This window comes from Nothobranchius furzeri, chromosome 14 (assembly GCF_043380555.1).
Source record: "Nothobranchius furzeri strain GRZ-AD chromosome 14, NfurGRZ-RIMD1, whole genome shotgun sequence".
NCBI classification, from domain to species: Eukaryota; Metazoa; Chordata; class Actinopteri; order Cyprinodontiformes; family Nothobranchiidae; genus Nothobranchius; species Nothobranchius furzeri.
Window position 1 is genome coordinate 17,855,102 of NC_091754.1, and position 15,513 is coordinate 17,870,614.

General features: G+C 41.5%; 2 protein-coding genes across 3 annotated transcripts in view; both read left to right on the forward strand.

The window, feature by feature from the left end:
• Positions 1–10,884, forward strand: part of LOC139062750 (putative FK506-binding protein 9-like protein) — a 12,078-nt gene extending 1,194 nt beyond the window's left edge. For both annotated transcript variants that reach the window (XM_070544423.1, XM_070544424.1), the window contains 4 exons: positions 4,007–4,126; positions 9,928–10,073; positions 10,264–10,427; positions 10,523–10,884. In XM_070544423.1, the coding sequence (XP_070400524.1) occupies positions 4,083–4,126; positions 9,928–10,073; positions 10,264–10,427; positions 10,523–10,702 (534 nt within the window). In that variant the 5' untranslated portion in view covers positions 4,007–4,082 and the 3' untranslated portion in view covers positions 10,703–10,884. The remainder of the gene's footprint in view (positions 1–4,006; positions 4,127–9,927; positions 10,074–10,263; positions 10,428–10,522) is intronic.
• A 1,669-nt stretch (positions 10,885–12,553) lies between these two features.
• On the forward strand, positions 12,554–15,247 carry LOC107390117 (dynein axonemal light chain 1). Its single transcript, XM_015966666.3, has 8 exons — positions 12,554–12,622; positions 13,008–13,046; positions 13,130–13,239; positions 13,343–13,398; positions 13,505–13,560; positions 14,320–14,446; positions 14,616–14,756; positions 15,011–15,247. The coding sequence occupies exons 2-8, from the start codon at positions 13,017–13,019 to the stop codon at positions 15,058–15,060; spliced, it is 570 nt and encodes a 189-aa protein (XP_015822152.1). The 5' UTR covers positions 12,554–12,622; positions 13,008–13,016; the 3' UTR covers positions 15,061–15,247.
• The last annotated feature ends 266 nt before the right edge of the window (positions 15,248–15,513 follow it).

Consider the following 15,513-nt stretch of genomic DNA (forward strand, 5'->3'; position numbering starts at 1 on the left):
CACACACACACACACACACACACACACACACACACACACACACACACACAAGCATACTGAATAAGTATAAAAAACTATAGTAAAAGGATGGTAAAATAATCTACAGATTCAGGAGAGAAATGGCTGAAGGAAAGAAACTGTTCTTGTGGCTGGTAGTTTTTGTGTACAGCGATCTATAGCGTCTGCCAGATGGGAGGAGATGGAAGAGAGTAGATGCAGGATATGTGGCATCTTGGACAATATTCACTGCCTTTTTCCTGGTCCTGCTGATGTACAGTTCCTGGACAGAGGGCAGTTGGGCACCAATGATTTTTCCTGCTGTTTTAATAATACGCTGTAGTCTGCATTTGTCCATTTTTGTGGCTGACCCAAACCAGACAGTGATGGATGAGCAAAGTATGGATTCGACTGCAGCAGTATAGAAGATGATCAGCAGCTCTTGTGGTAGGCCGTACTTCCTTAGTTGCCGTAAGAAATACATCCTCTGCTGAGCCTTTTTGAGGATGGAGTTGATGTTTGTTTCCCACTTCAGATCCCTGGAAATGATAGTTCCCAAGAACTTGAATGAGTCCACCATTGACACTGGGCTGTTGGATATTGTGAGGGGGGACAGCACTGTGGGAAGCTTCCTAAAATCCACGACCATCTCCACAGTCTCAAGGGTGTTAAGCTCAAGATTGTGCTGACTACACCAGACCACCAGCCTCTCAACTTCTCGCTGATAAGCAGACTCATCACCATCCCGGATGATTCCAATGACAGTGGTGTCATCTGCAAATTTCAGGATTTTTACAGCTGTGTCCTTAGAGGAGCTGTCATTGGTGTACAATGAAAAGAGCAGTGGAGAAAGGACGCACCCCTGTGGTGTACCGGTGCTGATCAGCCTTGTGCCAGATGTAACATTGTTCAACCGCATATGCTGGCTCCTATGTGTCAGGAAGCTGGAAATCCACTGACACATAGCAGGGCAAACAGTGAGCTGAGAAAGCTTTGTGGTGAGGATTTCTGGTATAACAGTGTTAAAAGCAGAGCTAAAATCCACAAACAATATCCTTGCATAGGTCCTTGGTTGATCAACATGTTCCAGGATGAAGTGCAGCCCCATGTTGATTGCATCATCCACTGACCTGTTTGCCCTATAGGCAAACTGCAGGGTATCCAGCTTAGAGGTGGGAAAAATGATCGATTCTAAGATGCATCGCGATTCAGCCGTGCATGATTCCGCATCGATGCAGCAACGTGACATAGTCTCCCTATGTCTATGTCGGGGGTCTGCAATCCACGGCTCTGGAGCCGCACGCGGCTCTTCCATACATCTGATGCGGCTCTCTGTGCTTGTAAAATAATGAATGGATATTTAAATAAAGTGCTTTATATTTTACTGCATAAATTTTACATATGTAAGCCAATTCTAAATGTAAAGATTGTCTGCGTAAACCTGAACAGGTCCAACCCGGTCTTACTGTGAGACCGGGCTGACGCGTCACACTTGTGCGTAATTATATCGGCGCATTCTGAGCTGACGAGGATGTGAGATTCTGGGATTCTCCTCAGACGGCTCCTGGATGTGTCGCCACATTGGAGACAGGAACAAGCGCTATTCAGCCAAAGTTTCATAATCAGGGAACATTTTCTAAAGTGACAAGTCTCGCTTCAGTCGGAGGAATCTTCCTGCATGAGCTCTGGTACTGCAACTTGCTCCAAGCCCCTCTCCACATCTTCAGCTCGCTGTGCGCCGTACGTACGCGCTGACAGCGAGCTGCGCTGAGCAGTGTCCAGCTCAGATGTTCAGATGGGAATCTTTTCTTGAGTGATTTAGCTACATCTGCGATGTGCAAAATGAATAAAGTGTCAGTTCGTCTGCTTGCGTCGGGGTAGTTCTTTCTATTCTTTCTCCGTCAAAATAAACGATCAAATATGGGAACTGTCCGGTCAACACAAGCCCTGCTTTTAACTGTTCGGTTTTCTTGCAAATTATTGCAAAGAGATAAAATTTAACTTGATTTACACCAGAGCCAGGCCCACTGCACCATTATCTCCGTCACTGTTAATGAGGGAAAAACAAAATGATCGGATCCTTTTCTGACTTTCCCCACCTACAAAGTTTAATTACACAATCAGACGTGACAGAGCCTGGATTTGTATTCTGAACAGTCTAAACATGTTTTAAAAAGAAACGTATGACAAAAGTGGCACCTGCTCAGTAAAACTACCAACAGGGTGAAAAATATCAAAATATTGTCGGCAGAGACGGGCTACAACTTCTGGATCCATTTTATATAAATCGTTTTATTGATTATCTTCTTATGAAAGATAACTTTGATGTACACGAGCGACCGGTACTGGCTGCTGTCACCTGTTGTGAGCAGCGCTCTTTGATGGGAACAGGTTGCCGACCCCTGGTCTATGTCTATGCAGGACAATAAAGTTTTGAGGTTTTATAATTACTTCTGGGGGCAGAGTTGCACTGACATGCGCACTGCGTTGCCCTAGCACCAATTTAAAACAGAAAAGGCGGACAGGGATACAGGGCCAACATTACCAGTAATCAAAGATGTACCCGTTACATTTAAATTGGATGTCTGGGCTAATTTTGGTTTTGGGATCCTGGATGTGAAAGAATCACTTAACACAGTATTTGTTTACCATTTTTAAGTTCAGTAATATTCTATCTTAAAGCTGCTCTACCGAAAACATTATTTCTTATATTATGTAAGTAATTATAGGCAGCACACTTTAAAAATTATTGCTCACTATAGTGAATAGATGAATGTTCTGTTTTTCAGGGATTTCGAAATCAAAAAGAAATTGAAAACTATTCTACTGCTTTTATTAAGTAATGAAAATTTTTGTGGGAAGAATCGTGATGCATTTCAGACTCAAATCGAATCGTTAGGCAGATAATCGGAATCGGATTGAATCGTGAGGCAGGTAGAGATGCACACCACTAATTCAGCTGGTGACCTGTGGTGCTTTCAAGATGGGACAGCACCAAGCGCTCAAAGGACTTCATGACTACTGATGTGAAAGCCACGGGTCTGTAGTCATTCAATTCGGTAGGGGAGGATTTCTTAGGTACTGGAATGATAGTGGAGCTTTTGAAGCATGATGGAACCTCACACAGCTCCAGCGATCTGTTGAATATCATTGTGAAGACAGGTGCTAGTTGGACAGCACAGGTCCTGAGGCAGGAAGGAATTACTTCATCTGGGCCTGGTGCCTTCCATACATTCTGTCTCCTAAAGATGTTGCAGACATCCTCTTCCTTCACAAGGAACGTAGCTTGTGATTTAGAGGAAAGAGGAGTAAGAGTTTCCAGGTGAGGTGTTGCGGCTGCAGCTATGCTGGAGTGGAGGAGGGGTGTGACATTTATATTGCAACTGTTTTGACGTTGAGTGATGTCACTAAGCAGCACCAAAGGCATCCACATTATAAGTTAAAAGTGGTGTCGTGTCAAACGCATTTAATCTATTCTGAGGATCGGGAGAGCAGCAGTGTGATAAGAAATGCAGCATTCCACAACCAGAAGCGTTGAGACAACAAAGCATCGTGAATTATGCCGTTGGAAGTTTAGAAACTGTGATTTTAAAAGGGGGTGCACACTACTTTTTGGTTTCCTTCCACCCTGCTTCACCAGCAGCTCTTCCAACTTCACAATTACAAGTTGTCTGATGACGTCTGCCGATGTCATTTCCTACTGAGTTACAACGAATCAGCACAAGTTAACCACAACTCCCACTCAGCAACTCTGCTGGGCTATTTCTGAGAACATACCCCAATTCTGGTACTCCGTTGGTTCCTGAAGTGACCTGGAAAGAGATCTTTTCGGGCCAACCGGTGAAATGGTAAATGATCTGTATTAGATATAGCGCCTTCTAGAGTCCTAGAACCCCCCAAGGTGCTTTACAACACAATCAGTTGTTCACCCATGCACACACATTCATTTCCTGGTGGTGATGCGCTTGTGGACTGACAGAGCTTTAGCTGTGTGTGTGAGTGTGTGCAGATGGAGGAGCTTGAGAAGTGTAAGATGCTGAGAGGAGAGCTGACCTCCAGACAGCAGCTGGATCTGCTCAGCAGCCATGACGACCTGTCCCAGGCCCTGGAGGGATCCTTCTTTGTCCAGGTGACACAAACAGGATGCTTCATCTTTATGATGCTAACTAAATCTTTGCATCACTCCATGCAGCAGGTTTGTTACACAGATTAAACTCAAGGGGGCAGTATATCATCACTGACGTCTGTTCTAGATTTAAATGAATCAAAACAAAATAAAAAGTAGAAAAATTGCATTTGTTGCACAAATGCTGTTTGAATGCTGAATAGCTGAAACTGTAAGCTGAAGCCGCCGAACAGCTGAGCTGAAGCTGAAACAAAGCAGAGCTGTCAAAATGAGCTGAATGTATTTAAAGATGTAGAAGCAAAAAGCACCAACAAGCGTAATGAAGCTCAGAATATAGGTGAAGAATGGATCAAAATGCTAAACAGCAGACAATTTTAATCTTTGAACATTTATTAAAAACTCGAAATTTGAAACGTTAAACAGCTGGCATTTGAATGAGAATAGTTTAACGGGTACATTTTTACAATTGGCTGGACTGTGAATTTAGAAATAGTTGCTGTTATCTGAAACTGATAGATTAACATATGTTCAGATTTGATATGGGATGGATGAAGGGTTGGATGAAAGAAATAACGGATGGATTGTTGGATGGATGTTAGATGGTTTATTGGATGGATGGATGAATAGAAGCATGTATGGTTTTCTATGTAGATGGATGGATTCCTTAGGCCAAGCCGATCAATTTGATGTCTCACATGCATGGGTGTGTAATTCCATCTAGCCAGAAGATGATTGACCTCTCTCAACCAATAAGGGAGCTGGGAGGGAGCGGGGCACTTTCCCACCTTCTGACGATCAATCAAATTTAACTTATTTCTAGTTTTAAGTACAAACAGTTCAAAAACAGGAGCCTGTTAATGGCTCAATATTCTGCTTTTTATATTCATTCCTATGAGACTTGGTTAAAGTGATTTGTAGTTCCTTGTGTTGTCATGGTAACAGATGACAGAAGTCTGCATTAATAAAGCTATGTACAATAACACATGACTCATTTAAACTTTGAATAACATTTCTATATTAAAGTATGTTGATACAGTTGTGTCTAAAATGTTGTTAAATGTTGTTGCTAAGCACGTTGCCATGGTCACGCAGAACACAATATCAAGTTAATGCAAGACTCCTGGGACCAAGCAGGTTGAATTGATGTACCATACGTGTGGGTGCACATTTCCTTTTAGGCAGAAGACGATTGAAAACTCTCAGCCAATGAGAGAGCAACGAAGGAGGAGTGGGCGGTTCCTGCCTTTTGACTAGTGTTAAAATGTCAGCTATGCTGCTAGTTTTAAGTGTATAGAGCTGGTTGGTTGGTTGTTTGGTGTGTTGGTTGGTTGGAAGGATGGATGGATGGATTCCTTAGGCCTAGCCGATCGATTTGATGTCTCACATGTGTGGGTGTGTAATTCCATTTAGCCAGAAGATGATTGACCTCTCTCAACCAATCAGGGGGCTGGGTGGGAGCGGGGCACTTTCCCACCTTCTGACGGTCAATCAAATTGAACTTGTTTCTACACACAGAAAAAACAACACAATAACACAGTATGTGCAAGCACTTCACCTTAAATTCTCTTTAATTCTCTTGTATGATATTTTGTGTGTGTGTGTGGGGGGGGGGCATTTTGCCTTGGCCCCCAAAATGTCTTGAAACGGCGCTGGGTGTGTGACTGAGTTTTGAACGTGATCTGAATTGTATCAAATGTATAAATATTACATGTGTGTAGTGGAGATAAATCTACCTACATTTTACTTTTCAACACTTTGTTTTGTTTTTTTGTTTTTATTGAACTATTTTCCTGTCCTGTGTCTCTCATCTTCCTGCATCATTTATGACCACATTTGACATACATATTTAAGTTTGTAGAACAAGCGTGAGATAATTGACTTACTGCTGGAAACCGCTGGCTTTTTGATTCCCGCTTCCTGTGAGCCTGCGGGCTGCTGTGAAGCTGTGAGCGAGGCAAAGCCGGCAGCCCCGCCCATTGGAAACAGTGCGTGTGGACCAACCGTACCAACTTGAGGAATTGGGGGGGGGGGGGGGGGGGGGGGGGGGACTATAATTTCTCAACAATTAAAAACACATTGTTTTGTATTTGCAGACTAACTTTTACGTTGTGGTTTTAGAAGACAATACAGGTTTACTGATAGCATTTATACATTTACAATAACTTTTGTGGGGGGGACAACTTTGTGTGAGGGGGGGACGCGTCCCCCCCCGTCCCCCCTGGGATCTCCGCCTATGCTCCTGTTAACGAGAGAAGCCTTTAAATCTGTCCTTCAGAAGTGAAATTGGACCTGTCATACTTCTCATCACTATTCGAAAAGTACTGCACCGATTTGAAAAATTCAAAAAGCATGAGTGGCAGAAGACTTTGATGATCATCTGTGCCGACTTTTGTGTGCCTACCATGAATTTTGTAGAAGCTATGATGAGAAACCTTTAGCTGTCTGAAGCCGTTTTGAGGAGAAAATCTCTGTTCCTTTATCATGGGTTTCAATGAGCGGGAATCTGGGTCTCTCCTCCTTCTGAGGCTTGTAGCGAAGGAACGGTAACACTTACAGATAAAATGAAACCCATTCTGAAAAGCTGACAATTCCTACTTTTTGAGTTATAATTTGTTTTGGTAGTCCAAACGGTGTGGGGGTAGTAAAGAGTTGTTCACGGAAGATGTGAAGTTGAAAAGGTACAGTGCGGAATTCTGAAGTTAGAGTGGGAGAGACTTTTTTTATTTGAATTTTCTCAAACAAATGAACCGTACGACCACAATGTTTGGAGTACAGTCATGAATTATAGCTCAAAACGAAGGTATATTCGTTAGCTGTAAGCCAGCGTGTGTCTCATTTCAATCAGACCTACGGTTCTCTCGGGACAATGCCGGAAATGGAGCAAGGGTGGGTCACTGCTCCTATCTTTCCCCATTATAACTTTTGTGAATTTTTCTGAAAATTTCAAGTCGTACCTCAACTTCTACCTGCGATTTTAGAAAAACCGTAAAAGATATCAAAAAGTCTCTTTAATATGTTAAACAGGAAAGTCTTGGGAGTTTGTTAAACTTTGAATGAAGTCTCTGAGTTAAAAGGAACCCAATAGAGTTTTAGGTCAAAAAAGTGATAGAATTTTGCTGAAAATTGACCAATCCCATTCATTTCAATGGGAAATTTTTTGCAGAAAAAGCTTAACTCGAAAAATTTGAAAGATATCAATGCCAAAAGTAATAGCTGGAAAGAGCTCGTTATCTTCCTGGCTCTGAGTCACAAAGCAGTACAAGTAAAATAATAATTCACAAACAAGGAGATGGAGGGTACACAAGAGGGTCACAGGAAGGAGGGAGGGGCTCCGGAAGGAAGTATCAAATGACACTCTCTCAACTGGTTAAAATACCAGGTGTTTAAAAAGAAAATGGCTCACAATGCACAGATTTTATAGTAAGTGAAGTTTATTTATACAGCACTTATCACATAAAGAAAAATCACAAAGACCAGCAAAACAAACCGTGGACTCATAAAATCATCGTAAAATAAAAACAACAAAATATCATGAAATAAATTAAAGTTAATTTAAATCATAAATGGGCCATAATATAGATGAAGAAAACACAGAAGATTGAAGTAAAAGCAGTTTTAAATATCAGGACATTCAGCTGCTGGTGTCCAGGCTGACCGTACAACGTCAAAATGAAGGCGAATCATTCCAAAGTCAAGTTGCATTAGCTTGGGGAGAGCAATCATCTCAACTTCCCTATCTGGTCTTTGGAACATCTAGAAGACTTTGGTTTGTGAACCTGAGGGCTCGGGTTGGAGCCTAACAGTTTTAACAGTTCAGTCATGTAGGGATGGGCTTGACCAGTTATAGTCAGCATCCTAAAGTTAGTGGTAACCAGTGCAGATGCATTAGAATAGGAGTGATGTGAGCTCTTCTGTTTGCTCCTGTCATGACTCGAGGTAAGTGTCTAACCCAAGACAAGCAGAATCAACTCGACAAGCTGGTTGAGTTAAAGAAAAGTACATTATTTGGAAAACGGGAACAGAAGTAGCACTGGGAAGTCCAGTGGGGAGTGAGCTGTACAGCTCTTGTCCATGTAGTGTTCGTGGTGAACGAGGGAGGCGGGGAAGCCGAGGTGAGCGCTGGGCAGAGGATGAGCACTCCGGGATAGGTGAGGTAGCAGAGAGGGTCCAGACAGGAACAACAGAGGAGGATGGGACGTGGTGCAGATAATCCGGAGTTCAAACGGTGAGGGTGAGGCAGGGTGTGTGGAGATCCTGAGATAAGACAAACAAACACCAGACATGAAGGCAATCCAAAAGCGTAATCCAAAATCAGTCCAAGTTCAAAATCCAAATATTCCAAAGTGAACAATCAAGTAACTAGTACAAGTGGCTGGAGCTACCAAAACTGGAGCAATCATCCGGCGTAGTGAGGTGTCTCCATCCTCCTTTTATACCAGAGTTCCTGATTGGAATCTTGTGCAGCTGCAGCCCCCTCCGCTCCTCACCTGTGGGTAATCAGCTCAGAGACGGTTAGATTGGAAGAAGAGCACTCACCTTGGCTCGGGAACATGACAGCTCCAGTTAACCCTTCCAGTGTCTTTATGGGTGACCCTGCAAGGAAAGTTGACCATTGGGCAGGATTGATGGTTTATCTCTTGAGGTCCACGTGGCAGGGGTTAGGTGGTGCTCTGCCACGTGGACCTCAAGGGATAAACCATCAGTCCTGCTCAATGGTCAACTTTCCTCGCGGGGTCACACCCATTAGGACAGTGGGAAGGTTAAGAGCCTCGCTGCAGAGTTGTGGACCAACTGAAGGTGGTCAAGGGCTTTTTTTGTTAAAACATGTGAAAAGTGTGTTACAGTAATCTAGACGGGAGGAGATAAAGGCATGGAGAACCATTTCAAGTTTGCGTTTTGACACCACCCTTCGTAGTTTGAAGATATTTCTTAAGTGATAAAAACTGTTTCGGAGTGGTCTTCAAGAGACATTGATTGGTCATAAACAACACCCAAATTCCTCAATTTTGTCTTGATCGCAGAAGATAAATCACCAGGTTTTAGCCTAATCAGGGAACCATGCTCACAGGGGCAATGATCAGACATTCCGTCTTTTCAGAGTTTAACTGAAGGAAATTATCTTCTAGCCAGCTGCTGATAGCTGATAGACACTCTGTTAGTTCAGACAGTTTATAGACCTCAGAATCCTTAAAGGAGCAGTACAGCTGAGTGTCATCTGCATATAGGTCGTAAAATTATTAAAACAATCAATTATCTGTCCAGTAGGGTGTGTGTATAGGTAGGGATGGGTACCTTTGACATTTGAATTGATTCGGTACTAATTCCCGGTACCTAGGAATCAATACCGGTACTTAACGGTACCAATTTTCGATACTTTTGAGTGTTTATTATTTTAATTCTCTTTTATAATTAAATATATATTTTTCTCAATATATAACAATATTTGATAAATATCATGATAAATAACATTCAACTGTTTGTATTTTAACATCGTCCTTGTAGTTTTATAAGCTGATAATTAAACTGAAGCAAACATCTTTACTGTGAACTAAATCTACTGTGTATCTTCATTCCTTTTGCCGTCCTTTTTCATTTGATTTTTCCTACTGGGAAGTTAGAATTTCCGAGGTGTATAGGAAAAGCAGGAGTGCCAGAACAGAGCCTTGGGGTACCCCACAGAACAGATCGGTGGAATTCTAAATAATTCTGTTGGTTTCAACCTTCAAATCATTTTTGAGTCTGGATTAATTTTTTTTCAGTTGGTAAAATAAAGTTCAAAATCTTTTATATATATATATTTTTAGACACAATTATGGAAAGACATATAACATCGTCCTGGGAGCCAACCAGGTCGTCCCGGGGATGAAGGACGGGCTGATGGACATGTGTGTAGGAGAAAAACGACACCTGGTTATTCCCCCTCACCTGGCCTACGGGGAGAGGGGAGTCCGTAAGTCAAGTTTTTAACGTTTTACAGATGATTTATTAGAATTTGGTACAAAAACGATATTCTTGGCCTCTGGATAAACCTTTGATCCAGTTTTTGTGCATAAATCAGACAGCAATGATCAATATTTCTGTTCATTAGCCTGCAGGGCTTTAGTGGACCTTTTGCTGATGATGTGTGTCTGTGTGTGCAGTCGATGAAGTTCCAGGAAGTGCTGAGATGGTGTTTGACATTGATTTGGTTGATATGGAAGAAGGACTTCCTGAGGGATACATGTTCATCTGGAAGGATGAGGGAGCGCCATATCTCTTCTCAGAGATGGATGAAGATAAAAACGAGCAGGTGGAGCCTTCTGAGGTACGTGTTCACTTCAAGCATTTCCTCTTTCTGCAACCCCTCTGTCTGTGTGCCCCAAATTCACCCCGTTTTTCTCTTTTGTCACGCCGCCGCAGTTTACCGACTACATCATGCAGCAGGTGAACAACGGGAAGGGCCGCCTGGCTCCCGGCTTCGATCCTTACCGCATCATCGACAACATGTTCTCCAACCAGGACCGCAATGGAGACGGAAAGATCACAGAGGCGGAGTTCAAGCTCAAAGCAGACGGGTCTGTGTCCCACGACGAGCTATGACGAGACTGAGCGGAGAAAAGATTATGGTGAAGAGTGAAGGGTCTGATGGTGGAGAACATAAATATGTGGGTGGTAGAGTAGCAGGTGGGACGATGTGTGTGGGATAAAGATTTAGTTTTTTTCATTTTGAGGACTGATGTGATAAGCATGTCCAAACAAACAAAAGAGCAGGATTTTGGAGAGAATAGAAGCTTATATTAAAAACAAACTTCTAATTTGAGACTCTAATGACAGCGAATGATGCTTTTTTACCTCCTTGTCATCAGGTTCTTGTTTTATGTGACGTTTATTTTATTTTGAAGGGTATTAAAAGCACTCCTGTGTGAGAGAACAAGCAAACACCTGTATCCTCTCACACATTTGACTTTGTACACGTTAAATGTGGTCATCTTGAGTTAAATGTTATATTTGCTGATGATTTCAAGGATTAACGAGTTGACTCGCTCCTGATATGCTGTTTTAGGTTGTTTACAAAACAAAACAAGTTGTTTGCCTCGGCTCACGGTACAAAATGGCGGGCTTGACCCCTGGCCCCTCCTGACGGACACCCTTACTCTGTGGGGAGACAACCTGTCGACCTAGGTCCCCATCACTGGTTAAACTCTTATTGCTGTAGGAAGACTCGTGCTGCAAACCATACGGACTCGTCAGTTATACCATTCGCCTCACGGCGGAGGTGAATCGGCAAGCGCCGTCAGAAATCAGTCCTCGGCCACCGGCTCTCCCGGGACTCACTCGTCAGGTTTCTTTAGTACAAGCGATGTGCTCTGAAGGAGATCTCTCCAGGATCTCCCTTCTCTAACAATTCATTTTCTATTTATAGTTAGCTTCTCCCCAGGGGGAGTTTTTCAGAGTCAGTTTTGGGCCTCATGTCATGAGTTAGGCAGCTTCTTGATCAGTTTCCTGTGTCGGCAGCGCTCCTCGCCTCTGCGAGCTGACTGCTCAGAATATCATCTTATTTTTCGTTTAAACATGAGGGCGGTTCAACCGCTGAGCTTGTGGCTGGAACTTTGACACCTTGGTGCTGGTTCGGTGGTTTGTCCATTAACCATTGATCCATTAATCGTAATCTCAACACACAGGACACTGGATGGTCTGATGTCCTTTAAAATCCTTCCGTTGCTCGTTTTTGTCACCAAATCTCAGACAGAGGGCCACATTTTGTATATGTTTGTGTATTCTGATGTGTGTGTTTTTGTAAATGAGACATGTATGTATGTGGATGTTTTGTTAATGCAAAAAAGGCCGATTCTTGTTGGTGACTACGTCAGTTCACAAAGTCTCCAATTAAATGACCTGACCAAAACAGCTCCAACCTCTGATTGTGTCTCATTTTATCCTGAATATAAGGACCTGTCTCTGCTTAGGATGTGTTGACCGGTTCTGGGGTCATCAAAATGAAACACAAGACCACAAACTTTCTATAAATGTTGTATTGTTTTTATTGATTTTTTGTGTTACCAACACACGTAGCCTTATCTGCCAAACTTATAAATATTAATGGATGTTTTTACATCATATTTATACAAGTATTAATATTTTGGTTAGGTTTAGTTTCAGTTGATCTGTGACATCATCTTTAAATTTTTAAAAATTAACTCTCCTGTTGTCAGGAATATTATACTTTTTTTATTTTACTATTATTATTGGCCACCTGGTATTTTTTGTCAGTTTATGGTTGTAAAATTGCCCCAAAATTGCAAAGTGTGTGTCTGTTTCTGCTCCTTTTTTCTAGAACAACTTCAGCTTCTAGTATGTAGCTGGTATTTAACATTCATGCATATGAAAAACTAAAATAACAGTTTAAAAGTTTGAGTTCAGGAGAAAAATAAATCCCTTCGCTCACAACATTCTGCGCATGCGCACATTGTAGCCTTTCGGTGCCATAGCAACCAGTGCAACCGACCTCTCGTCAACATAGTGAGTAATGTTTCTGTACATTTCCTTTGTTATTTGTCTGTTTTTTAATAATAAATGTTACGGCGTAAGAAAAAAATAAATATTTAACTGCTGTGTAATCATAAATTACGTCACACGAATCACCGGTGTTGCTGTTATCCAATTTTGTCAGCAAATTAGCTAAAATCAAGCTCATTTCAGAATATGTAGCACAGGGAATGTTTAGTTTTCCCAAACGACGTCACATCTGAATAGTGAAGCATAATCCAGGGAAACTAAAGAGATAAGTTGAATGTAGTTTCAGTAAAGAAAAGCTGCGTGTTTACATTGTGCAGTTGCTAGCTTGGCAGCTGAACTGCTATTGTTTGTTGTTCATCTTTAACTGAATTTCCCGTGATGTTCTTAGATCCGAGCAATGGCTTTGAAAGAAGCGTTGAGCAGATGGGTGAGTAGTCAACAACACCGACTGTAATATTCATATGTTTGTGTTATAAATTATTTTAAATGAGTGTTTTCGTGTGTTTATAGGAAAAAAAGACAGGAGAGAAAGCAAGTGAAGCTAAAGAGATTAAACTCTACGGTCAGATTCCTCCCATTGTGGAGCTGGATTCGTCTCTTTCCACACTCACTAACTGCGAGTAGGTTCTTGTCATGATGCTGCAGCTCACTGATGTTATATGTTCTCATATTTAAAGATATTTGTTGTTTTACTTGTTAAAACTTTTATTTTGTCATCTTTAGGAAACTGTCTCTGTCTACAAACTGCATTGAGAAAATGACAAATTTCAATGGTCTCAGTGAGTATTTGACTGAATTGGTACCATTTTTGCAAAATCACACACAAACCTGTTATTTATATGCAAATCTGTATGTTTACTGGGGTTTAATTTTATTTCCTTTCAGAGAACTTGAAGATATTATCCTTAGGCAGGAATAATATAAAGTCATTTTCTGGCCTGGTGAGTTACTTCAATTCAATTCAATTCAAAGATACTTTATTAATCCCAGAGGGAAATTTGAGTTTCAGTACACACAATTCTGAGATCAGACATAGGCATAGACACTGACAAGAATTGGTGACTGTGGTCATTCGCAACCTGAGTCGTGCTACCTTAATAGTGATCAGAGGGTTTATATGAGGATTGAGTCAGGTGGAGGAAAAAAAGGCACTTCAGAGTTACCCTCCACAGAGAGGGCAGCTTTGCTATGAAAAAAACACCTCAGACAGAAATGCACAGATTTCAGACATCACACAACATAAGTGTCCACTAGGTGGGGAGGTAGGGTTCGGGACTCTCCACACGTCAGTGCATGCAGCCACGATAAGCAGCAGCGCTCGTCACCTCCGTCTGGACAGGGGGAGGAGGTCGTTGGGTTTAGAGGGCACAGTGACTCCTGGAACAATTCAGCGGCCTTCACAGCTCAGAGTTGCCATAGCGACGGCAGCATTCCACATTTCTTCTGAGGGAGTATTCGTTTCAGCCTCACGGGCTCAAGGGTGCCAGATTCAGATAAGAAATTGTTTTGGGGCCAGACAGAATTTCTTCTCTGTCTTAAAGTTCCGTTGGTCCTCAATATATAATAATATATTATAAACAACATCAACTTTTAGTTTCCTAAGGTTTTAGTTATTGCCCTCTTTATTTGGTTCAGGTGGTTTATTGATTCTCTTAAAGTGAATTCCTTGCTTAATTTTTTTAATGTGTGTGTACTTGTAGGAACCAATCGGAGACACGCTAGTGGAGTTGTGGATTTCTTATAATTTGATAGAGAAACTTTCAGGAGTTCACTACCTGAGGAACCTAAAGGTTCTCTACATGTCTAATAATCTGGTCAAAGATTGGGGTATGCAACTTTAATAAACTCAAATAAATCTGAAACAGATTATTTTAATTTTACCAAATACTAATGTCTTTAATTCTGTAGGTAAATATTGAATAATGTCATAATGTGTTGGTTAGGTTCAGATTGTGGCAATCTGTGTGAAAGATGTTGTCTTTTCTATGTTATGTAGCAGAGTTTTCGAAGCTAGCTATGCTGCCGCAGTTGGTGGACCTGGTTTTTGTTGGAAATCCTCTGCAGGAAAAGAATGCTTCAGCTGGCGGTTGGATGGAGAAAGCCTGTAAAAAACTTCCAAATCTGAAGAAACTAGATGGTGAGAATGCTGACCCGCGTGTAAAGCATGTACAGTGTTAGTGGAAAAGCAAATAGATGTTCTATGTAAATGTCCTCAAATGTTATTGAAGTGCTTTTGACAGCTCACACAATTTTTAAACTGGAGGCCAAGAAGAAAACACCTTTAAATGTTGGAAAAACGACTTAGAGATTTAAGAAATTAGAAAAAAAAAAATGCTTTTAATAATGTCAGGTATAGTTGCATCTTGAACACTTTTTGATCTTTTATTTTAGGGAAGCTAGTCATCAAGCAGGAAGAAGAGGAAGGAGAAGCAGATGGATAGACCCAGTGTGACAAACTGGAACATCTTGCACCTTTATAAAAATGTGCATGAATGCAACACGAACTCTAGCATCTGACCTATTCACGGCGTTTATGCAACACTGAAAAAACGAGACATTTCATTAAAGAGAAAACTGATGTTCCTGATGCTGCTGAGGCATTTGATTAAAACTAACAATTTAAACCAATCTTGGCTGCCATCCGAGAGATTTAAAACAAGTATTTTCTTTAGAAAAAGATTTAATTGTTTTATTCTGTGTTCTTTTGGATTGCTTGCCTGTTCTGTTAATGAAATCTACATTGTAATAGTTGCTGATTTACTTTATTTGGTTTTTTTCTCTTTGAAGAAAAATTGTGGAAATACCTGGTGTTACAACAAGGGCACCCCCAAGGGGTGGCCAGGGGTGGCACCGACCCCCCCAGGAAAAGCCAGTATTAATCATATGTTCAGTCA